Consider the following 25,904-nt stretch of genomic DNA (forward strand, 5'->3'; position numbering starts at 1 on the left):
ACCGAAGGTGTGAACAACACACGGCATCAGCATGGAGACAGACCTGCATGCACACATTAAGCGTTTCTTGAGAAAACTTGTTGGAGAACTTGGGTTCGCTCTCACGTACTCGCCGGTCCACTTCCTCTCGCTTCACCTTCTCTTTACGGGCACGGAATGGGGAATGACCCTCGATCATCTCGTAGATGAGGCACCCCAGACCCCACCAATCGGGGCTCAATGTGTACCGCTCATTGTTGATGACCTCTGGAGCTTTGGGTTTGATAGAGGAAAGATTTAAGGAAATCACGAGGTCGAACAACAATTCAAAATGAGAATCAAATAGCTCTTGATCCAGGTTAGTTTTGGCATCTTCACAAAGTTTAAGCAAAATGAGGACAAGTTAATTACGTTTTTAAAAAGGAATCGCTTCAGAAGCAAATTAGTTTTTTTTTAAACCAAGTTAAAAACAAGTAGTTCACAAAAAAAAAAACGAAGTTCCAGTGGATGAAAAGTTTCACCATTTCTAATCACGGCAAAAGTACTCCGAACAAATCTACCAACAGGACAAGCTTGAGGAAATTCATAATTAACATTTTAATAAGCCTGCATATTCTTTGCTATTAAGTTGGTGAAAAATGGTGTTTTTACAAAAAAAAAAGCAAAGTGCATCCGTTGATGAGCATCAAGCCATTAAAAAGCCAACAACTTTTGTTTGGTTGTGTTCGTGGACAGGTTTATGGCTTGAATTGAGTATCTCCATGGGCAGGGTTTGCAAGTCAGAACACTGGGCCAATGAGAACCGACTGAATCATTCTGCTTGACTGGAACAGCAGTAACTTGAACTGGCAAAGGAGTGAGGTCACGTGAGGTCACGCAATTTCGCGAAAATGAATCGATCAGAGACTGACTGCATCTTTCCTACCGGTGACTGAAGTGCTCGTTTTGGGTTGTGGCAACAAATACCAATCTCAAAACAGCTCAACTCCTTCCCTTAGATTACAGAAACGGTAATTTTCATTATTTAGAAAAGTGTAACTGACCTGTAAACTTCCGACCCACCCCACCAGTCAATTTACATAAACTCAAGAAAATGTTAATCATTGTCTCCTTATGGGAAAATACACACCCATGTAGCCCACAGTCCCGACTCGACCACGGATAGTCTCCCCCTCAGGGATCTTGACAGCAAGTCCAAGGTCTGAGATACGTATGTGCCCTGCAAATAGAGTGCAACACAAACAACAGTGGGGCAGAGCATCAACAGCTGAAACATAAAATAATAACTCAGAGTAAAGCAGCGAGCTCTTCTCTTCGCTCTCACCATAATCATCCAGCAATATGTTCTCTGGCTTGAGATCCCTGAAACACAATGAAAAGCAATGAAGAAAGCTACACAGCAATGTTTGGGATTCCCATTTTAATCCATGGGTTGCGGTGCTGGTATCTCCAAATTCAAATCCCATACTGTTCCCCGATTTGTCCATTGTTTACCTATCTTGGAATTAGTGTCAGAGCATGTTGATGTTTCAAAAAGCCCTCGTCCTGAATGTGATACATATACTGATGTCATCCAAAGATCCCCTTTAAAACATGGAACACGTTTAAAAAAAAAACATGTAAAACCTAATCAATTTTGATTTGAAGACCTTACAACTAAGAACTTTGGAGGATGGTAGTAAGGCATTCACCGAGAGAGTAGTTAATGCATGGAATGGTCTCCCTGAAAGGGCAGTGGCAGCAGAAACAAGAAATAAGTTTAAATTTGATTAAGAGGGGTACATGGATATTGGCAGGAATGTGAGGTAGCTGAGGTCTGGATGGATGAGTAATTGTATACTTGCATCATGATTCTATGGAAAATGTACACCTCCTTTCAAAATTTTCACCTTTTGTTGCCTTATAGCCTGGAATTAAAATGCATTAAATCAGACTTTTTCCATCTTTGTTTGCACACCGTTGTAACCCACAACTTCCAAGTGAAAAACAAATTCTACAAATTTTAGAAAATTAATTTAAAATACAAAACTAGAATATCTTGTTTGGATAAGTGTCCACCCCAGGTCAGGTCAGGTATGGGAGCATGTGCCAGAACAGCGCGTCGCTGCGTCCACTTTCCGCCGGTACTCCAGGGGCCTCCGTCTGGCCATCCCCCAGGCAGATGCCAGGCCCATCCCCATCTCCTTGAGATGACGGTCAACCTGCTGCAACCACGAGGCACATGGTCGGCCCACTGGCCTCCTCCACTCATGAGACTCCCTCGCTGAGAGAATCTGGTGAGCAGGATCAGCGCCAGGAAAACGAGCCACATGTCCATACAGCCGCAACTGACGCTCACGGACTATGCAGGTAACAAATCTCATCCGAGTCTCTCTCAGCAACCGCTCGTTGGACACAAAGTCCGACCAGCGATAGCCAAGGATTCTCCGAAGAGACCTGGTACCAAAGGAATTAAGTCTCCGTCTCAGATCCTTGGTCAAAGTCCAAGTCTCGCACCCATAGAGCAAGACTGGAAGTACCAAGGACCTGAAGACTCGGACTTTCGTCCTCCCGCACAGGTACCGGCAGCGCCACACCCCATGATCCAGTGAATCCATGACTCCCCAGGCCCGACCCAGACGTCTATTGACCTCCGGCTCACAACCTGCGGAGACATGAATATCACTGCCAAGGTAAGTGAATCTATCCACGACCTCAACATCCTCACCACAAACAGACACAGACAGGACAGCAGCATCCAAGATGTCACCGAAAGCCTGGATCTTAGTTTTGACCCAAGAAATCCGTAATCCCAGCGGCTCCGACTCCTCATTCAGCACCTCGAGGGCCCCCAAAAGGATATCTAAAGTCTCCGCAAAGATGACTGCATCATCTGCAAAATCAAGGTCCGAGATCTTGATATTCCCAAACGATGCACCGCAACTTGATCTCTCCGACATCCTCCCTAAAATCCAGTCCAGACAAGTGCTGAAAAGTGTGGGGGCAAGTACACATCCCTGACGAACTCCAGTAACAACTGGAAATAAGTCAGAGATGGTACCACCACACTTCACAGCACTCTCAGTACCAGAGTAGAGTTCAGACATCAGATCGATCAGTTTCGGTGGCACCCCACGAAGACCAAGAATCCTCCAGAGGACATCCCGATTCACTGAATTGAACGCTTTACAGAGATCAACATAGGCTGCAAGCAGCCCCTGCCGAAACTCTCGTCTGCGTTCGGTGAGGACACGAAGTGCAAGGATACGGTCAATCGTTGACCTCTTTGGTGTAAAGCCTGACTGCTCTGGATGCTGGTGCTCAAGCAGATGGTGGCGAACCCTATCAAGAATTATCCGAGCAAAGACCTTGCCCGGCACTGAGAGCAGCGTCACCCCTCGGTAGTTGTTGCAGTCTTGGCGATCACCCTTCCCTTTCCAGAGAGGGACAACAAGGCCCCTCTTCCAGTCAGTTGGGATGATGACTGTGTTCCAGGCAGAGCACAAAACTGCATGCAACGACACGAGTGCAGCATTTCCACCAGCCTTGAGAAGTTCGGCATGGATGCCACAGATCCCTGGAGCTTTGCCCCGTTTCAACTGGTTCACCGCAGCCCGTGTTTCCACAAGCGATGGTGGACCACAGTTGATTCGAGGGTCGGCAACAGGGATTGTAACACCCTTGACGTCCAACTCGACAGCTGGGGGATCAGCCTGGTACAACCGCTCAAAGTAACCGGCCCAGCGGGCCTTCACTTCAGACTCCTCTGTCAAGAGCCTACCACTCTCTGCTCGAACTGCAGTGCTCCGAGGGATGGGCTTGGATGAACGTAATGCGCGAATTCCCCTGTAAGCGGGACGAGAATCACCTGTCCACAGGTGATGCTCTACCCCCTCACAGATTCCTCGCACATAGGCCTCCTTGTTCACCCTCAGTGCACGTACAGTTTTACGCCTCAGTTCCCTGAACAGCTCAGCTCTGCCATTCAGCCTGGCCCTGCGACTCTGGTCAATGGTATCCAGTGTCCCTTGAGAGACAAAATTCTTCTTTGCCCTGCGGTGAGCTCCAAGGCATCCACCGGCAACATCAAGGACGGTGGTCTTGAAGGTGCTCCACAACTCTTCAGGACCCCCCAAAGCACCCAGACCCCCCAAGTGTCCACTCAGCCTGTTCGCTAACTCCTCAGCTACTCTCTCATCCCTGAGCTTGGCAACATCCAGCCTAGGCTGGGATGGTACCATTCTCCAGGATTTAAGGTGCAGCTTTAGAGTTGCTACAACAAGCCTGTGGTCAGTATTGAGGAACTGAGCACTCCGGTAGACCCTGCAGTTCTGGATCATCCTCCAACGATCGTCAATGAGGACATGGTCAATCTCCTTTGCCACACCGCCAGCATTGGAATACCAAGTCCAGCGATGAGCTTGTGGGCGCTGAAACCATGAACCAGCCACCCTAAGTCCATGACTTCTTGAAAAGTCCACCCCCCTGAGTTAATACTTGGTGGAAGCACCCTTAACAGCAACTACAGCTGTGAGTCTGTTGGGATAGGTCTCTACCAACTTTGCACACCTTGATTGGGCAATATTTGCCCATTCTTCTGGACAAAACTGTTCAAGCTCAGTGAAGTTGCATGGGGAGCGTTGATGGACAGCAATCTTCAAGTGATGCCACAGATTTTCAATTGGATTTAGGTCGGGGCTCTGACTGGGCCACTCAAGGACATTTATATTTTTGTTCCTTCGCCACTTCAGTGTATCTTTGGCTGTGTGCTTCGGCTCGTTGTCATGCTGAAAGGTGAACTTCCATCTCAATTTCAGCTTTCTTGCAGAAGGCAGAAGGTTTTCCTCTTGGATTTTTCTTTATTTTGCTCCATACATTTTCCCTTCGACCTGACAGGTGCCTGCTGTCCCTGCTGATGAGAAACATCCCCAAAACATGATGCTGCCACCATCATGCTTTACAATAGGGATGGTGTTCTTTGGGTGATGTGCTGTGTTGGGTTTGCACAAACTGTAACGTTTTGCATTTAGGCCAAAAAGTTCCATCCTGGTTTTGTCAGATCACAAAACATTTTGCCACATGGCTTCAGAATCTCCAGAGAGTTTTTTGCATACCTCAAACGGGACTCAAGGTGGGATTTTTTGAGTAATGACTTCCTATTTGTCACCCTTCTGTGCAGGCCAGACTTGTGGAGTGCTGGAGATATTGTTGTCACATGCACACAGTGACCAGTCTTTGCCATAAAGACATGTAGCTCTTTCAAAGTTGCCATTGGACTTTTGGTGGCCTCTCTGATCAGTCTCCTCCATGTTTGGGCATCCAGTATGGAGTGACAGCCTTATCTAGGCACGGCTTTGGTGGTACCACACGCCTTCCACTTCATAATGATTGTCTTGACTGTTCCAAGGGATAGTCAAAGCATTTGAAATATTTTTATACCCATCACCTGATCTGTGCCTTTCCACAACTTCATCCCAGAGGTCTTTTGAAAGATCCTTGGTTCTCATAGTTGAGTCTGCTGTTAAATGCACAATTCAGCAGAGAAAACCTATGGGAACAGCCGATTACTTCCACCACCGAAGGTGAAGGAGGTTATGTTTTCATCCCTTTCTGTCTGTTGTGTACAGGATATCTCAAAAAGTTGTGGACGGATCCGGATGAAATTTTGTGGACAGGTTCAGTGTGCGACAACGAAGAACTGATTATATTTTGGTCAAGATCCGGATCCGGCTATGAGAATTTTTAAAGTGATTCTTCACCATTGAGAAATAGCTCGAAACCGATATATACCACTATATTCGTTATTGGTTCACGAGCGCCAACCAGAGTGACCACTATATTCATTATTGGTTCACGAGTGCCAGCCAGAGTGACCACTATATTCGTTATTGGTTCACGAGCGCCAACCAGAGTGACCACTATATTCGTTATTGGTTCACGAGCGCCAGCCAGAGTGACCACAATATTCGTTATTGGTTCACGAGCGCCAGCCAGAGTGGCCACTATATTCGTTATTGGTTCACGAGCGCCAGCCAGAGTGGCCACTATATTCGTTATTGGTTCACGAGTGCCAGCCAGAGTGACCACAATATTCGTTATTGGTTCACGAGCGCCAGCCAGAGTGGCCACTATATTTGTTATTGGTTCACGAGCGCCAGCCAGAGTGGCCACTATATTCGTTATTGGTTCACGAGCGCCAGCCAGAGTGACCACTATATTCGTCATTGGTTCACGAGCGCCAGCCAGAGTGACCACTATAATCGTTATTGGTTCACGAGCGCCAGCCAGAGTGACCACTATAATCGTTATTGGTTCACGAGCGCCAGCCAGAGTGACCACTATATTCGTTATTGGTTCACGAGTGCCAGCCAGAGTGACCACTATATTCGTTATTGGTTCACGAGTGCCAGCCAGAGTGACCACTATATTCGTCATTGGTTCATGAGTGCCAGCCAGAGTGACCACTATATTCATCATTGGTTCACGAGTGCCAGCCAGAGTGACCACTATTATCGTTATTGGTTCACGAGTGCCAGCCAGAGTGACCACTATATTCTTCATTGGTTCACGAGTGCCAACCATAGTGACCACTATATTTGTCATTGGTTCACGAGTGCCAGCCAGAGTGACCACTATATTCGTTATTGGTTCACGAGTGCCAGCCAGAGTGACCACTATATTCGTTATTGGTTCACGAGCGCCAACCAGAATGACCACTATATTCGTTATTGGTTCACGAGCGCCAACCAGAGTGACCACTATATTCGTTATTGGTTCACGAGCGCCAACCAGAGTGACCACTATATTCGTTATTGGTTCACGAGCGCCAGCCAGAGTGACCACTATATTCGTTATTGGTTCACGAGTGCCAGCCAGAGTGACCACTATATTCGTTATTGGTTCACGAGTGCCAGCCAGAGTGACCACTATATTCGTCATTGGTTCATGAGTGCCAGCCAGAGTGACCACTATATTCATCATTGGTTCACGAGTGCCAGCCAGAGTGACCACTATTATCGTTATTGGTTCACGAGTGCCAGCCAGAGTGACCACTATATTCTTCATTGGTTCACGAGTGCCAACCAGAGTGACCACTATATTTGTCATTGGTTCACGAGTGCCAGCCAGAGTGACCACTATATTCGTTATTGGTTCACGAGTGCCAGCCAGAGTGACCACTATATTCGTTATTGGTTCACGAGCGCCAACCAGAATGACCACTATATTCGTTATTGGTTCACGAGCGCCAACCAGAGTGACCACTATATTCGTTATTGGTTCACGAGTGCCAGCCAGAGTGACCACTATATTCGTTATTGGTTCACGAGTGCCAGCCAGAGTGACCACTATATTCGTTATTGGTTCACGAGTGCCAGCCAGAGTGACCACTATATTCGTTATTGGTTCACGAGTGCCAGCCAGAGTGACCACTATATTCGTTATTGGTTCACGAGTGCCAACCAGAGTGACCACTATATTTGTCATTGGTTCACGAGTGCCAGCCAGAGTGACCACTATATTCGTTATTGGTTCACGAGTGCCAGCCAGAGTGACCACTATATTCGTTATTGGTTCACGAGTGCCAGCCAGAGTGACCACTATATTCGTTATTGGTTCACGAGCGCCAACCAGAGTGACCACTATATTCGTTATTGGTTCACGAGCGCCAACCAGAGTGACCACTATATTCGTTATTGGTTCACGAGTGCCAGCCAGTGACCACTATATTCGTTATTGGTTTACGAGTGCCAGCCAGAGTGACCACTATATTCGTTATTGGTTCACGAGTGCCAGCCAGAGTGACCACTATATTCGTTATTGGTTCATGAGTGCCAGCCAGAGTGACCATTATATTCATCATTGGTTCACGAGTGCCAGCCAGAGTGACCACTATATTCGTCATTGGTTCACGAGTGCCAACCAGAGTGACCACTATATTCGTTATTGGTTCACGAGTGCCAGCCAGTGACCACTATATTCGTTATTGGTTCACGAGTGCCAGCCAGTGACCACTATATTCGTTATTGGTTCACGAGTGCCAGCCAGTGACCACTATATTCGTTATTGGTTCACGAGCGCCAGCCATAGTGACCACTATATTCGTTATTGGTTCACGAGCGCCAACCAGAGTGACCACTATATTCGTTATTGGTTCACGAGCGCCAGCCAGAGTGACCACTATATTCGTTATTGGTTCACGAGCGCCAGCCAGAGTGACCACTATATTCGTTATTGGTTCACGAGTGCCAGCCAGAGTGACCACTATATTCGTTATTGGTTCACGAGCGCCAGCCAGAGTGACCACTATATTCGTTATTGGTTCACGAGTGCCAGCCAGAGTGACCACTATATTCGTCATTGGTTCATGAGTGCCAGCCAGAGTGACCACTATATTCATCATTGGTTCACGAGTGCCAGCCAGAGTGACCACTATTATCGTTATTGGTTCACGAGTGCCAGCCAGAGTGACCACTATATTCATCATTGGTTCACGAGTGCCAGCCAGAGTGACCACTATTATCGTTATTGGTTCACGAGTGCCAACCAGAGTGACCACTATATTTGTCATTGGTTCACGAGTGCCAGCCAGAGTGACCACTATATTCGTTATTGGTTCACGAGTGCCAGCCAGAGTGACCACTATATTCGTTATTGGTTCACGAGTGCCAGCCAGTGACCACTATATTCGTTATTGGTTCACGAGTGCCAGCCAGTGACCACTATATTCGTTATTGGTTCACGAGCGCCAGCCAGAGTGACCACTATATTTGTTATTGGTTCACGAGTGCCAGCCAGAGTCACCACTATATTTGTTATTGGTTCACGAGTGCCAGCCAGAGTGACCACTATATTCGTTATTGGTTCACGAGTGCCAGCCAGAGTGACCACTATATTCGTTATTGGTTCACGAGTGCCAGCCAGAGTGACCACTATATTCGTTATTGGTTCACGAGTGCCAGCCAGAGTGACCACTATATTCGTTATGTCTGTGTCTGTGTGTCTGTGTGTCCGTCTGTCCAGAGCATAACTCCGTGCACTCTCATCCGATCTTGATGAAACTTGGTTATGTGTTCGATATCAATGTCTAGTTGTGTTTTCCTGGATGAGGGCGTGGCTACGCCCATTGTGGGTGGAGCCACACCCAAAAAATAACCATTTTTAGGGGGTAGTCGGATTAAAAATCTATCTTCTCCGAGGGAATTGACTGAATGGAATGGGTTCTTCGGTATTTGAACAGCAAAATGAATTAATTAAAACTTGTCGTCGTCCGATTTTTCATTTTCGTCCCAAAGTCAAGGTCAGAAGGTCAAAAACTTAGAAAATTGCAAATTTTGACTTAAAAATCATACGACAGCCCAAACTTTGAAAGCTAGGATGACAAGATTTTTTTTATGCATAATCTTGAGGTCATTCCCCACCTAAAGTCTTGAAACCATTTTGCTCTATCTCGAACACCTTGCCCGTGGTGCCCCCTTCAAGTTTGTTTTTACGCTGATTTCATCAAAGTATGGATAATTAATCCGAGGAGTGCGAAATGCCATATAGCCTATATGACGTTATATTGTTCCTGGAATGTTCTGGAGGAAATTTTGCACCAAAGGTCATAATCCTTGACCTTTGACCTTTAAAGTTCACAAAGGTCAAATTTTCAAAGTTGTGGGAATCGAACCGGGTTTTCGACCTTCTTCGACGAACTAACTCCAATAAGCTATAGCACGTATCTTGTTTCCTTATTTTAATGTCCACAACATTGTTTTGGGACCTTTAAAGGTTATGCAAAGGTCAAATTTTGAAAGTTGTTGAACGAAACCGGGTTTTCGACATTTTGCAGCTAATAACCTGTCACTCGTACCACATCATGTTGATCATTTTTATAACTTGGTCAAACATGATCACATTGTCTCATCCTTGACTTCTGAAACAATCTACATTGTCAAATACCGCTCGTGAACCATCGTCGTCTTCAGACTTGTTTTATTTTAAAACAATCCTTGAGCTGTTACTACTGTTTGTCCTCCATTTTTGCTGTACGAGTGTTTGAGCTTTCCCGATTAGTGCCCTGAAGGTGCTTAATTGGGTAAAAGCGACTAGCACTTAGTAAAGTAGTGTACGGTGCATCATAACCAGCTGCTCGGTTATACATCTGATGCGTGCACCATGTGAGCACGTCACCCTTTGTCAGCTTCAGGCTCTTAAGGTATCGGCACTTAAGGCTTGTAACCCTGATTTGGGTCGTTGAACCTGGTTGATGATCCACATGATTCGGTAATTCTCTGACCGGCCAAGTGGCTATAACAATATTATCGGTTTGGCTTCATCACGTGGTGCTCTCGTTGTTTTTCATTTCTTGGAATTAAGTTTTCTGTGTTGATTACAATGGGAATAAAAGAAGTCAAAAGCCTAATCCCTACTTTCAAGTGGTGCCGGTTTTGCCCCAAGTTAAGAAAATCCTGAACAAGACAGATTATAAACAGTTTTATCAAAATAAAGACCAATGACTGCACCATGGTCACAAGAAGAAAGCCAGACATAACAAAACACACACACACACACACACACACACACACACACACACACACACACACACACACACACACACACACACACACACACACACACACACACACACACACACACACACACACACACACACACACACACACACACACACACACACACACACACACACACACACAGTACTGGTAAATACTTACAAAAGCTATTTTATTTCAAGTTATAACTTTAAGTTATAAACAATTGACTGATTTTCCAACTGCCCGGATCATCAGCTGGGCACTGTTTCTCGTCGAGGTTTCGATCCTTCCAGCCCAGAACCTCTCCAAACGGCAGATCCACAACCCCGGTCGCAGGTCCACATCAGTAGATTACTCAACATCAATGGCCCCACAACCCAAAGTTGTGTCCAGTCAGTCAACACAGCAACGCTGCACAATAATGTGTCAACAGCAATGTAGTCTTCCAATAATAGGGCAAACGTTTTACATAAGAAACTGCACCTGTTTGTATTGGACACGATACGAGTTTTATTTTCGGTTGTAAATATGACTACTGATGACTGCACTTGTCAAACCTTTCAGTCACTTTTGGCCACTTTGGGTCACTCTAAGCCTGGAAGGTTGTCAATTTGGACCAGCCAAGTCATACCAACGACTTTAAAAATGGTACGTGCTGCTTCATCACTTGATGCGCAGCATTTAAAATATCAGAGCATGGATTAAACAACCATCGGTTGGCAACCATTGTGCATGCTGGATGGGCAAAATGGCTTCTTTCTGCGTTGAAGTTCCTTGTAAGGGAACTCATATTAACTCTGCATGTAGGCAATCTGGGACATTAATCGCTTGGTGTTGGAAGCAACATCATTTAGTAGTATCCCAGGTGAGTTAGTAGTATTATTTAGGACTACACTGCTTACCCAAATTGGAATGGGGCTAATATATACAAATATATTACCCAAATTGAAATGAGGTGACTCAAAAATTGTCTGCTGTACTCAACCAGAAAATCTCCCTCAACCAATGGGTATTCTGTTCACGCGGTTGAGCAAATGAGAATAACGGGTATCACATCGATCTTGCCACTTGGGATGTTAGGATTCTTTTCGATATCCTCATTAACAGACTCAGAGAGAAAAACAGCCTCAATCGCCAAATAACTTGTATGTTCCAACATCGATATTGTGACCCTCACTGCAACGAGCATGAAGTCCCTAGCTAACTGAAGGAGGAAGTGGTTGCACATTCTTTTGAAAAGGAAGGACAGAATATAGTGAAAAATCACTCAGTAACACTTGCCAAAACATAATAGCACTCGGTAGAGCGTATACCTTCACCAGGCTGAACAGTTTACATTTTGTATCCCACCGATAGGTCGGATCTGAATCCGGACCTTAACCAAAATTGAATCGGCTTGTTCTTGTCACCGAACCAACTCATCTACCTAGTTTTGTCAACTCATCCACAACTTTTTGAGATATCATGCTATACGTAGTTTTTGGCCCATCTCTCAATGGTGAAGAATCACTTTAAAAATCCTCGTATACGGATCCGGATTTTAATCTTCACGAAAATTCGTCCTTGTCACACACCCAGCCTGTCCATAAAGTTTCTGTGGAATCCCTCCAAAACCTTTTGAGATATTGTGCTATGTATCATTTTTGGCCATATGTCGAATACCTTAGCAGTGATATTCATGTCTCTGCTGGCTGTGAGCCAGAGGGCAATGGACGTCTGGATCGGGTCTGGGGAGGGATTTACTGTATCATGTGGTGTGGCACTGCTGGTACCTGTGCAGGAGGACGAAAGTCTGAGTCTTCAGGGCCTTCAGTCTTGCTCTCCCAATGTGAGACTTCGACTCTGACCAGGGACCTGAAACGGAGATTTAATTCCTTTGGGACTCAGTCTCTTCGGAGAATCCTTGGCTATCGCTGGTCAGACCTTGTGTCCAACGAGCAGTTGCTGAGAGAGACTCAAATGAGATGTGTTACCTGCATAGACCGTGAGCGTCAGCTGCGGCTGTATGGACATGTGGCTCGTTTTCCTGACGCTGATCCTGCTCACCAGATTCTCTCAGCAAGGGAGCCTCGAATGGAGAAGGCCAATGGGCCGACCATGTGCCTCGTGGTTGCAGCAGGTTGATCAGCATCTCAAGGAGATGGGGATGGGCCTGGCATATACATGGGGGATGGCCAGCCAGAGGCCCCTGGCAGAAAGTGGACGCAGCGATGTGCTGCTCCGGCGCATGTTCCCACACCTGACCTGACCTGATCTCAATGGTGAAGGATCGTTTGAAAAATTCTCGAATCCGGATTCAGATTCAGATCTTCATGGAAATCGAATCAATTCATCCTTGTCACACACCCAGTATGCCCACCAAGTTTCAGCCGAATCCGTCTACAACTTTTTGAGATATCATGCAATATTGTTTTTATACCAATCTCTCAATGGTGAAGAAACACTTCCAAAAATTCTCAGATACGGATCCGGATTCGGATTTTCACCAAAATGAAGCGTTGCTGTCCCTGGCCAGTCACTTACATACACAAAAAAAATTCAGAATGATTGCTTGAAAACTGTGGCCAAAAATTGTGTGAGACAGACAGACAAACGCTCCAGACCAAAATACTTAGCGAAAAATTTTTTTCCGCCAAGTTAGAAAGACATCTTTCAGGTTCTCAGAAAGAATAAAGACATCAACCAGCCTTGGTGGCGTAATGTTTAGAGCGTCTGCTCTGAGTCTGGCAGGTCAGTGGTTCAAACCCCAGCCAAGTCATACCAAAGACTTATAAAAGTGTGGGGGGGGGGGAATTGTCATACTAAATATCATATGGTTTGTGTTTGTTTGTATATTTTAAATTCCATGCACTCCTGAACCGCTGGACAGAATGAATTGAAAAATGGTGGTTGTACTTGGGGTGTTTATGGGGAGGTTTTTTTAAAGGTAAAAGAAAATTAATCTCAGAGGTTCAGGGTTGTGGGAGGACCCCAACTCTTTCTGTGTGAATGTGTATCGTATGTAAAAGCCGGTATTACAAATGATGACAAGATAAACCTGTAGACGTCATAGAAGTGGGTGAATTAACCTGTCTGCAAGGATGGATTCTTTACTCGTCAAATCATTCAGGCTATTTCAGAGGTAAAGACGAATCAGAAAGATATGAGGTTGGGTCAGGAGAAAGGAACTTTCATAAATGGACGTTTGTATGTCTATGGAAAAATGTATGCACCTGTACACAATTCCTTCTCTGTGCAAGTCCTCGAGGCCACAGCATATCTCAGCAGCGTAGAAGACAGCACGTTCCTCCTCAAAACCAGGGTTTCCCATGTTGTGAATGTGGAATTTAAGGTCACCGCCATTCATGATGGTGAGTACCAGGCAAAGTGCATCCTTCGTCTCATAGCTGTATGCCAGACTAACCTGTAAACAAGCCGAACACACAATAACATGTAACCCATGCTTCTCCATTCCAAAATCCATAGCAGTTTCTAAATTCACAAATTCTTTCTTTTATTCCCAAACACTCTCTCTCTCTCGAACTACCATACTTTTTCCATGGTGGGGCGGGGGTGGGGGGGGCGGACAAAACCTTTTTCCCCATAGTATCCCAGGTATCTCAGGTGATGCAGATCCCACAGTATCCCAGGTTTCATTATCAAGGGATGATGTTCTTCCAGTAAAGTGATCCTGGTTAAACTCCCACCCACAAAAAAAAGCCAGGCTAGTGCACACCTCAAATATTTTTTTCTGATTTGTGGAATCACCTTCTGGAGGCAGTTTAGTCACACTCTTCCATCCAGGCCTTCTAAAAACAATTGATGCACGAACATCTCATGAGATCACTCATCGCTACACACGATCTTTTCTACCCCCAATAACCCTAGCATCTTACATGCAGCTTCCTGCGTTTCCTTGCATCCTTTGTCCCCTCTTTCCCTGTTTGTTCATTCCCTTGCTTTGCATCCAACTTTTGTTCGACTGTTGCACTGTCAATTTATTTTGCCTTTTACCCTCTTGTCACTTAACTCTTGAATGAGCTGACATTTTATACCTACAAGAAAAAAAAAGAGATGCGATATTGTGTCTGGAGCAATGCAAGTTCAAAGGGGATCAAAGTATGGAAACAACGCTTTGGCCACAAATCAAGCAGGATGGTCAGTAACTGACATTCAACAAAACAGTTAAAAACAAAACTTCACATCTTCAATAAAAGGCCAAAAGACCAATGCTAAGAGTGAAAAGTGAGCATCAGTGACATTGTAGAAGACACTGTGGTCATTGATGCAAATAATAATAATCATGATAATAATAATTATAACTAGAAGGGCACATGGAAGAGTGCATACCTCCACCATATCGGGCCCAATCAATTTTGAAATATCATGCTACATATCGTTTTTGGTCTGATCTTTATAGATTAAAAAATACTCGTATCTGGATCTGGATTCAGATCTTCATCAAAATTAAGTGTTGCTGTCCTTGGCCGGTCACCTACCTTCACATAAACATTCACAAGGATTGCTTGAAAACTGTGGCCAAAAATCGTGTGACAAACAGACAGACAAACGCGACAGACCAACATACATGGCAAAAATATATTTTTTTGCCAAGAAACAAACAAACAAACAGACGAACCGTGATGAGAACATAACTGCCTTCAACCTTTGGTGGCAGAGGTAATAACTAGAGTGAAGTTGATGGTACGCCATCACAAATCCCCACGCTTCTCGCCTCAAGCAAAGTTGAAAGATGGCAAAAAATTTCCCCCAGGAATGACCGAAATATCAAATTTTGAGTTAAATCTTTTCCCCCGTTTTGACCCTTATGACCGTGTCACAAGCCCCTAAGCCATGAAACTGGGGGTCAAATCCAAAAAACATTGTTTATACGTTTCATGCGTCCTCCAATATTGATTTCATGAATAAAGATTCATTTAAAATGTTTTTTTTGAAAATGTGCCTGCAATTTAATTTTTTATTTTTGACCTTTTGACCATGCCTGAGAGGGCGGAGCCAAAAATGACACTGCTCTTGCATCATCCTTGAAATATGGTGATCATAACAACCAAGTTTGGTGAATTTCTGCCCAACCGTTCAGGAGATAGCGTGACACACAGACAGACAGATGGACACACACAGATAGTCTGAAAGAAAGAAACAGACAGACAGACAGCCAATTACAATATCTCCCCGTTTTTTTCAAAAAGTGTGGGGATAACGAGTATTGGAGGGGAAGTACAGTCGTGGCCAAAAATATTGGCACCCTTGCACTTTTTTTCAAATAATGCACTATTTCTTCCAGAAAATTGTTGAAATATAAAAATATATTGGTGTCCACAAATGTATTTCTTTGGTTTGCAGTGGAACAAAACAAAAAAAGCTGAAAAAAAATTACAAAATCTTCACTTATTCCACACAGAAATTCTAAACGTAAAATGACCCGGACAATATTATTGGCACCTTTTAGAAGTTGTTAGAAATAATTAGATTTCAAGCAGGTGATTCACCTTTACTTTGGAATTGAACCCACCTGTGGTGAGTTGCAGGTGCCTGCAATATAAAAAATTGCTCATTCAACTGGTTTGAATAGAGAAAAGGAGTCATTCTGCTGTTTTGTGTCACTGTGTTTACCACAATGAGCATGGAGAAAAGAGAAAACCAGAAAATTGTCTGAGGAGGTCAGACACAAGATTGTAGCCAAGCATGGACAATCTCAAGGCTACAAGTCCATCTCCAGAGACCTTGATGTCCCTGTGTCCACTGGACACGATGCTATCAGGAAGTTTAAGGCCTATGGCAATGCAGTTGCCGTAAGAGAAAACTTGATGGAAGACTGCATTGAAGCATTGTTTGAATGATGGAGAAAGTACCCCGATCAACTGCCACAGATTCAGGCTGACCTTCAAACACAAGATACGACAGTTTCAACTCGCACCATCCATCGCCAACTCAATGAAAGGGGGTTCTATGGTAGGAGATCCAGGAGGACCCCCTGCTGAGAGAGAGAGACAGAAGAAAGCCTGACTGGAGTTTGCCAAAAAACATCTGAACAAGCCAAAATCCTTCTGGGAGAATGTCCTCTGGACAGATGAGACCAAATTCGAGCTTATTGGTAAAGCACATCATCTCTATGTTTACAGAAAACAAAATGAAGCCTTCAAAGAAAAGAATACCTTCCCTACAGCCAAACATGGAGGAGGTTCAGTGATGTTTTGTGGTTGCTGTGCTACCTCTGGCACTGGGTGCCTTGAAATCAGGGGATTACCAAGGCATTTTGGAGCACAATGTTCAACCCAATGTCAGAAAGCTGGGTCTCCATCAAAAGTCATGGGTCTTGCAGCAGGACAATGACCCCAAACACACTTCAAAAAGCACCCACGAATGGTTCAAGACAAAACGCTGGACTGTTCTGAAGTGAGCAGCAATGAGTCCAGATCTAAATCCCCTTGAACACCTGTGGGGAGATCTGAAAACAGCAGTTGGGAGAAGGCACCCTTCAAATCTGGGAGAACTGGAGTAGTTTACACAAGAAGAGTGGGCCAAACTGTCAGTGGAGGTGTAGGAAGGAAGAGCTTGACTGCAGTTTTTTTTTGTCCAAAGGCTGCGATACCAAATATTCAGTCGAGGGTGTCAATAATTTTGTCAATGCCATTTCTTTTTATTTTCTGATTTAAAAGGATACATTAAGTTCTGAATCAAAAACAAAAGTTCTGTAATATTAACAGTGAAATAAAGAATTGTGGACACCAAATACTTTAGTCAATTTCAACTTATTTTTCTGGAAAATTGTGAGTTATTTGAAAAAAAAAGTGCAAGGGTGCCAATCTTTTTGGCCACGGTTGCATGTTGTATGTATAGTGACCTGCAAAAGTATTCACCCCCCCCCCCTACCAATAATGTCACATTTAGATGAATTCTAAATTATGGAGAAACAATTTTTCCAAATGAACTTTTTTGTTGATAACTGACGAGATCAAACAAAACACCGTGAGTTGAAGGAGGTTAAATGTCAGGAATCCCTACAAAAAACGTCAAAATCCAATGGTTACAAAAGTATTCAGCCCCTTGGGTCAGGACTTGGTGGAAGCACCTTTTGCAGCAATGACGACTATGAGTATTTTTGGGTAGGTCTCTACCAGCTTTTCACAGCGAGATGGTGAAATCGTTTCCCATCATTCACATGAAAATTGCTTTAGTTCTGCCAAGTTTGATGGGGATCGTCAATGGACTGCAAATATTCAAGTCTCGCCACAAATTCTCAATTGGGTTCAAGTCAGGAATATGGGCTTCTCAAGAACATTTCTTTTCTTCCATTCATCCACTCCAGTGTGGCTTAAGCTTTGTGCTTCAGATCAGTGTCCTGCTGAAATGTGAATCTCCAACCCAGTTTCAGGTTCATGACTGACTCAAGCAGGTTTTCATCAAGGATTCTCCTGTACTTTGCACCGTCTGTTGTCCCTTCTTTCCTGACAAGCTTGCCAGTCCCTGCTGATGAAAAGCAGCCCCATAGCATGATGCTGCCACCACCGTGCTCTACAGTAGAGATGGTGTTCAATGGGTGGTGCAGTGTTAGGTTTGCACCAGACATAACGCTTAGGATTTAGACCAAAAAGTTCAATTTTTATCTCGTATGACCAAAATATTTTTTTCTCCACATGCCTGCAGTATCATTAAAATGTTTTTTCGTAAACTCCATTTGAGCTTTCAGATGCACCTTTTTCAGTAATGGCTTCTTTCTTGTCCATAGAGGCCAGCTTTGTGAAGGGAACGGGATATTGTTGATTGATGAGCAATGACCAGTTAGTGTTGACAATAACAAGGAAACGACGATTCTATTGCAAAACACGGCAAAGATCTTCAAATCAAAGATGGACCATCAGAGCAGGTGGTGAGATATGGGAAGTAAATGCACTCGCACATGGTGAGCATTTAGAACGGATGTTCCATACTGGTGAAAGACAGAATTATTTTTGCATTCAAGAGGGGATCACCAAAACTGGTGCAGACTCACCACAAATCGACTGTTGACCTTCTCCAAAATCTGCTTCTCATTCAGAGCCATTGTTTCGCCTTTCCTCTTCTTGATCCTCTTCTTTTCCAGCTTTTTGCAGGCATACATCTTCCCCGTAGCACGCACCTGGCAGGCACACACCTGTCCGAAAGGTCACGCAAGATTAATGCAACTGTGTATAAACTTGTGAAAGAACAAACATCAAAGTAGGAACATGCAAAAATGTTTTAAAATCAAATCACGGTATCGCATCAAACAGTCCGCGACACCTTGTACGGGGAAACATTTCGACAGAAACTGTCTCAAACTTGCACTGAAACTGTAGTAAGAGTACAAGGAAGGCCACGAGTTGCATAAGTAGAGTGTAATCTGCATTGACATAGACAACAATACTTTCAAAGCAATCCGAGTGAGAAGACAGAACACTCTCTCTCTCTCAACATCCCAAAAACAAATCCAAGCAGCAATGGAGCTTGGGATCTTCGTGCACAAATGAGCCAGTGTTCTTTGAAAGTACTGTTGTGGGAATAATCTTTAAGGGTTAATAAAACTGCTTCGTAGAATCACAGGTATTTCTTAGCATTTGTTGAGATAAGTGTGAGGTACTATTTGTGAAATAGATATGTGTTGCGTATGTGCAGTGAGATGTTTGTTTTCGACACCCCACTGTTTTGTCCCACCCACACAGTCAAACCTCTGCCTGTGCGTTTTTAAAAAAAAAAAATCCTGTTTACATGTCTTTACAAAGCAGATACGAGAGCTTTGCAGCTCAAGCCATGAGAATGTGCAGGTGTGGCGAATCTGTATTGATAGCCAGCCATTAGCCTCACCACAGTTACTGATTGTCGGAGCGAAACAGCATTGAGGAAGTCGGCAATTTCCTCCCCACGGGAGCTCACTCACGTGGCCAGGCACGAGGTCAGATCGACGGTTATCACACGAGCGGTTGTCAGTTGGTGATGCATCTGACAGAAAGAGGCGGTTGACCATTACAGCGGTTCTGGGAGAGGAGCCGTGGAAGCTGAGAGAACGAGAATTACCCCGAGAGGAGGCAGCCGTTTGGAGGAACAGCATGAGGGAAGAGAACGCCTGAATCTCTGAATGTGCCGGAGCTGTGAGCATTTCATCCCCAGAGCAGAGGGCTTTGAGAGAGCCACTATTCCAGAGCTTGAGGAGTTTTTATGCCGGGTTGCACCAGAAAGTTGCTGATAACTCTTGCTTCTGAAGTCCTGCATAGCTTGCCTCTGGGTTTGCAATCAACCTCTTGGTCTTGTTATTTGTCCTAGCAGAGTACCCACCCGATGGGGGATCTTGTTCCAAGCATGCAACACATTCTTCTGGCACATACCTTAATTTGGGTGGTGTATAGCTGGCAGCTGCCTCAATCGCTCCCAAAAAATAAAATAAAACAGGTTATAATATATAAAATTTTTATTATATAAAAATAAAATAATACCTACTGCTTAGAATTCAAAACACATCATTACACTGGAAGACGTGGGGACAGGAAAACTCGACTGTAAAGGGTGGGGAACTTTTAATACCCTCTCCCACCTGGAGAGGTGCTACACGATGCACATTTACATAGAGAATTTTCGTCTCCCTTTCCTCCCCCCTCGAAGACCACCGGCAAAGATAAAAACAACCCTATGCACTAGTTGGGGTCATGCTGATCCGATGTAGCAGTTCTGGATGTAATCGGTCAAGAGGAGAAGCACGCACACGCACACACACACACACACACACACACACACACACACACACACACACACACACACACACACACACACACACACACACACACACACACACACACACACACACACACCAGTGCGTGAATTCTAGTAAGGAAGTAAGGATTCCCTGTACTGTGTTCTTGTCGAGTGAGTGAACAGACCCCAAGATGAGTACTGTTAAGAAATCTCCAAAATTTGTGTTGTTTGAGGGCGGTAAGGGATAAACGGGTTTATTTACCGATTAATTTATATTTGTTTATTACATACTGGTTGTTATTACCCCACGCACAGGAAGCGCAAGGCGGTGTTAAGCAATTGTTTCATGTCTGTTTCACTGTTGTTTTGGGGGAATTCCAATAAACAAATTTTAAAAACAATGTTGCATTATAAACATTTCAAGGAGATGTGGATAAACATTAATATTTATAAACAGCTGGCAAGCAACATGTGAAGGGAAGAAAAAAAAATTTGGCTCAATAATTTAGAAAATACGTGAATACGGCAAATGGCTCGGAAATTGGGTGTTATCAAATATATTTTGCTTTGGAACTCACAAAGAGAAACCTTTCGATAGCCCATCATCATCATCATCATCATCATCATCATCATCATCATCATCATCATCATCATCATCGGGTATGGGATGAAACTTTGCCACCACCAAGCATGCAGACATGCATACACACTCGCAGATAGTCCCTTCAAAATCCAAATGTACCCATAAGTACCACATACCTTGCAGCAACTGTCAACTGTACATCCTGATCGGATCACAAACTCTACCGCTATCGACACTGTCAGGCACTCAGTAAGCAGCTTAAGCACCCAAGCAAGCACTCCAATTCAATAGTTGATAAGGAACGATTCGCTTGGCATGCAATTAGTAATCACCAAGCCATCATATTAAACACACACCTCCTGGAGATGCCCGGAAAATCAAATATGTCCGAATTTGACAAATGAACACATTTTTCAGCAGTCAGAACTGTTGCCAAGTTCAATTCAGGAGCTGAAATTTTGCAATTCGGCTTAGCTTTTAAGAGATTCTCAATGTTATGGCATGTGTGGAAATGATATAAATTCCATGAACGCTGAAATCTCCGGGTGTTCATAAGCATTGCAATGTATCCAGCGATTCGTAGATATGATGATCAGGCATTTGATAATATTAGTGAGGAAAGTGAGAAAAAAAAATCATCATTAAGAAATCGGTGCAGCCTGTAAAAAGTCAAGGCATGGTTGAGCAGGCCAAAACACACTAGTGTAGTAGATAGTAGAAAAATCGTGCAAATGATGATACAAGCATCAAATTTGGCACATTTGTTCTCCAGGGGATTCTAATCAAATCTGCCTGATTTGAAAATCCAAATTTTGAAAAAAAAAAAATAATAATAAAACTTCAAAAAAGTCAAGATCACGAATCAGTGTTGGATGCTGCCTGAGATTGGTGAATGTTTCAGAAACATCATCAAAGACGTTCCAAGTCTGCCCTGCAGTTTTCTTCCCTTTACCGTGGAAGGCAGGCACAACGTCACATCCAGTGAACGCATGGAAGTATGGGATCCCTCGAGCTTTCTCAGGCCCTATTGCAGAAACTACCTCATGGACTGAAATCCATCGCGCCTTGGCTCCTTGGCCAAAGGCAATCCACATGTTCTCAAGACCTAGTTCCTGTAAGGATGGCAGTACAGATATTGCTATGACTAGTACGTCCGTGTCATTAGCCTTGATGATAATGGACTTGCTACCATTCGTCGTTGCATCGCTGGCATGTACAAATATTTGAGTGTCAGCTTCTTCATGACAACATGGAGACACAGCATCCAGTGACTTCCTTGTGTTGCTAATGACATGTTCTCCTTTTGTGACAATGACTGTGCTTGTCGTCTGTGCTTCACACATCTTTTCCGCAAGGAAGTGAAACAGCTCAGTCTTGTTGCTGTCATCTCGAAGAAAGCTTCTCCAGTTACTTGGGGTCGTACTGGTTCCTGTCACTCTTCTTCTGATTCCTTGCCCCCTTTTCTACCTTGCCTCGGACTTCAGACTTGACTTCTTGTACACATCAAACACTACGCCCACCCTCTCGTACCTGGCACCATAGGATTCCACCTTTGGGATGATGTCTTCTTTAGCATAGTCATCAAATATCTTTGAAGTGCGTGGAGGTAGGGCATTGATAAGTGCTGAGCCATCAATGATGACTGCATCTCCCCTTGGTTCTCTGTCTGGGATGTTCACTTGCGCTTTAAGAGTTTCAGCCGGCTGTGACTTCAAAAATTTTTTTGTTTTGTTTTTTTTTTTGCAAATTTTTCAAAATTTGGATTTTCAAATCAGGCAGATTTGATTGGAATCCCCTGGAAAACAAATGTACCAAATTTGATGCTTTTATCATCATTTGCACGATTCCTCTCAAAAATTGCTGTTATCTGCCCCACTACATGGAGGCTTGAGACCCCAGCGAGGTTACCCAGGATGCACCTTAAGACTCCATCGAGAGCGCGGTGGCCGAGGATACGCCTGATAAAGGATATAATTAAATATGGCCGTTAATTATCTTCAAAAGGGATGTTTTAATTAACCCCAACACCCAATTCTCACTTATGCACTTCCTTGAAGTTCCCTGAGTTTGCATGCAAAGTTTCAGACTGATAGGCTTCATGGTTTTGGAGTTATGGACGCACGCACGCACGCACGCACGCACGCACGCACACACAGAAAACGACATGCGCTGTGATAAAAAAGGCAATTACACTGCTAGCGACTGCATCACCATGGCTCACAAACATCAGTTGATAAGGAATGGCTGGCTTGGCAAGTGATTAGCAATGTATACATGGATTTGTTCGGTATGATGATCAACGAAGTGTACAGCAATTCGTAGGTATGAAGCTCGATCGTACAGAAACCATTATGACGTGTTTCAAGGCAAGGCATTTTTAGTCGGCCGATACAAATGGCAGATACAGCCGATTAAGACTTTTGAGAGGTGAAAAGCGGTCTGACGAGGAACGGAGCCTGTTTTTGTTTTAATTTAATAAGGCTGTGAATTATCTTCAAAAGGGGTGCTGAAATTTACCCAAACACCAAGTTTTCATTCATGCACTTCCTTGGAGTTCCCCAAGTATGCAAGCAGAGTTTCGACCCACTAAGTTTCACTGTTTTGGAGTTATGGAGGAGACACACACAATGACACAGCAACTGACACACTCACATTTATTATTATAGACCGATAGATTGTAATCGCCTCTGTGCGGTCTTGCCTTCTCCCCTTTCCCCAATTCCTTGTTAATAAATACCCCTGTTTTGATGAGACTGTGTGGTCATCAGGAATGGGCTCCATAGCACTTACATAATTAGACAATTATTAACCCGTTTCACAAGCAGATTGGATCTGCGTAGTGGCGTGCGCCTGTAATCCGGCTACTCGGAGGCTTGGGTTGGAGGATCGCTTGAGGACGGGTGCTCTGCCCTGTGCCGCGCTATGAGAGGGTGTAGGGCAGCCCAGAATCATGGCGAAACCCAGTCCTTATCCCTGTGTCGTAAGAGGCGACCAGGGTTGCGTCAGGAAGGGTATCCGGCGTAAAACCTATGCCAAATAAGTATGCGGATCATAACGGATGATCCGCTGTGGCGACCCCTAACGGGAGCAGCCGAAAGAAGAACAACAACAACAGGCAGATTGGATTTTCACTAATGCACCTTGAGCGCAGAACGTTGACAAGTTTCACTCAGTTATTGCTGTTGGCGAGTACACAGTGATTGTTGCATTTAGACACAAATTTCAGAGACAAATTTGTTTTTTGCTACATCCTCAAGAAATTTGGATTTGAGATCAAAAGATGAATACGAGGCAAGAGTACAGAAGGTCAGGTTATATTTCTTAGTATTTCTTTGTATATGTTTTACCATTGTAGAACAATAGCACTTTTCCTGTTCAGTCCCCCCATTTTAGGTAAGTTTTGGAACAAATTACTGACAGATGTTTCTTGTTGCATTGATTGTTCATACAGAAAACAGCTGTGAATGTCTAGTCTTGGTTTTAGCCTTTGCTTTTGCCTTGAGAATCTGCCTTTGGAGTCAGTAGGCAGAAACCAATATAAATACCAGAGAACTGTCCATGAAAGAAAAGCAAGCAACTTGGAACCTGAAAGAACAGAATAATTCAATTCGAACTATAGCACAAAAATCGGGCAAAGCAAATACAACAATTTGGAATACCTTGAAAAAGAAAGAAACCACTATTGTACTTAGCAAGAGAGAACGGCCAGGTCGGCCAAGGAAAACAACTGCAGTTGATGACAGAAAAATCATCAGAGCTGTGAAGAAAAACCCTAAAACAACTGTCAATGACATTACCAACAACGTCCAGAGTGCAGAGGTGAAAGTATCACAATCGACCGTTCGCAGAAGACTTTGACAGGAGAATTACAAAGGCTACACCACAATATGGAAACCTCTCATCAGCACACAATACAGAAAGGCCAGATTAGAATTTGCCAAGAAGTACAGAGGTGGCCAGTAGAGTTCTGGAAGAAAGTTTTATGGACAGATGAGACCAAGATGAACCTTTACCAAAGCGATGGAAAGGCCAAAGTGTGGAGAAAGGAAGGAACTGCATATGATCCAAAGCAAACAACCTCATCTGTGAAGCATGGTGGAAGTGGTGTCATGGCTTGGGCTTGCAGGGCTTCCTCTGGAACTGGCTCACTCATCTTTGATGTAATTAATGATGGCAGCAACAGAATGAATGCGGAAGTGTACAGAAAATTTTGTCTGCCTCGGTAGAAGAAAATGCCTCCAAACTCATTGGGTGATGCTTCACCATACAGTAAGACAATGACCCAAAACACACTGCCAATGCACCCAAGGAGTTCATCGGGGGGGGGGGGGGATGGAAGGTTTTAGACTGGCCAAGTTAGTCCCCTGATTAAAATCCAATGGAGCATGCATTTCACTTTCTGAAGAGGAGACAAAAGTCAGAAACCCCACAAAACAAACAACTGAAAAATGGCTGCAGTAAATGTTTGACAAAGCATCTCAAAGGAAGATACCAAGAGTTTGGTGATGTGAATGGGTCACAGACTCGAAGCAGTATTGTATACAAGGGATATGCAACCAAATACTAACGATCAGACTACGTTAATTTACTTTAAGTTAATATGTTCCAATACTTATGCTTACCTAAAATGGGGGACTGAACATAAAAAGTGTTAATGTTATACAATGGCAAAACATATATGCAAAGACATACCAAGAAATAAAAGCTAACCTTCTGTAATCTTGCCTCATATTCATCTTTTGTTCTCAAATTCAAATTTCTCGAAGCAATAATAAATTTGACTTCACTATTCCAATACTTATGGAGGGCACTGTATCGTGTATTTATGCACACATATACATATAAATAACAAGACCCAATCGTGTCTCTCACCTGTAATTGGTAGGCATAACCAATCAACCAGCTGTCACATAATCAATTACCCCAAGTGGTGAGGATTTCAATAAATTAATTCCCATTCTCTTCCAACCAAAGAAAGAAAGATAAAGCAATCAAGAAAAGCCACATAAGGTCAGCCCTTTGCTGTTTCAAACTGTACCGATTCCTCCATAGCTGCAGACATTCACAAATAGCACATATATATGTATATATATATATATATATATATATATATATATATATAT

General features: G+C 43.8%; 1 protein-coding gene and 1 long non-coding RNA gene across 13 annotated transcripts in view; one reads left to right on the forward strand and one right to left on the reverse strand.

Moving 5' to 3' along the window:
• LOC147015710 (uncharacterized) overlaps positions 1-25,904 on the forward strand; it is a 173,893-nt gene that overhangs the window by 55,460 nt on the left and 92,529 nt on the right. The gene's annotated exons all lie outside the window — the stretch shown is intronic.
• The window catches only part of LOC147015711 (G protein-coupled receptor kinase 5-like), a 243,326-nt gene that overhangs the window by 37,048 nt on the left and 180,374 nt on the right, over positions 1-25,904 (reverse strand). For all 10 annotated transcript variants that reach the window (XM_085848149.1, XM_085848150.1, XM_085848145.1 and 7 more), the window contains 5 exons: positions 18,487-18,627; positions 13,706-13,896; positions 1,304-1,341; positions 1,109-1,198; positions 44-252 (listed from right to left, as the gene is read on the reverse strand). In XM_085848149.1, coding sequence (XP_085704275.1) covers positions 44-252; positions 1,109-1,198; positions 1,304-1,341; positions 13,706-13,896; positions 18,487-18,627 — 669 coding nt within the window. The remainder of the gene's footprint in view (positions 1-43; positions 253-1,108; positions 1,199-1,303; positions 1,342-13,705; positions 13,897-18,486; positions 18,628-25,904) is intronic.

The sequence above is a fragment of the Eptatretus burgeri genome, chromosome 12 (assembly GCF_056783735.1).
Source record: "Eptatretus burgeri isolate ZD-2024b chromosome 12, Ebu_testis_v1, whole genome shotgun sequence".
Taxonomy (NCBI): Eukaryota; Metazoa; Chordata; class Myxini; order Myxiniformes; family Myxinidae; genus Eptatretus; species Eptatretus burgeri.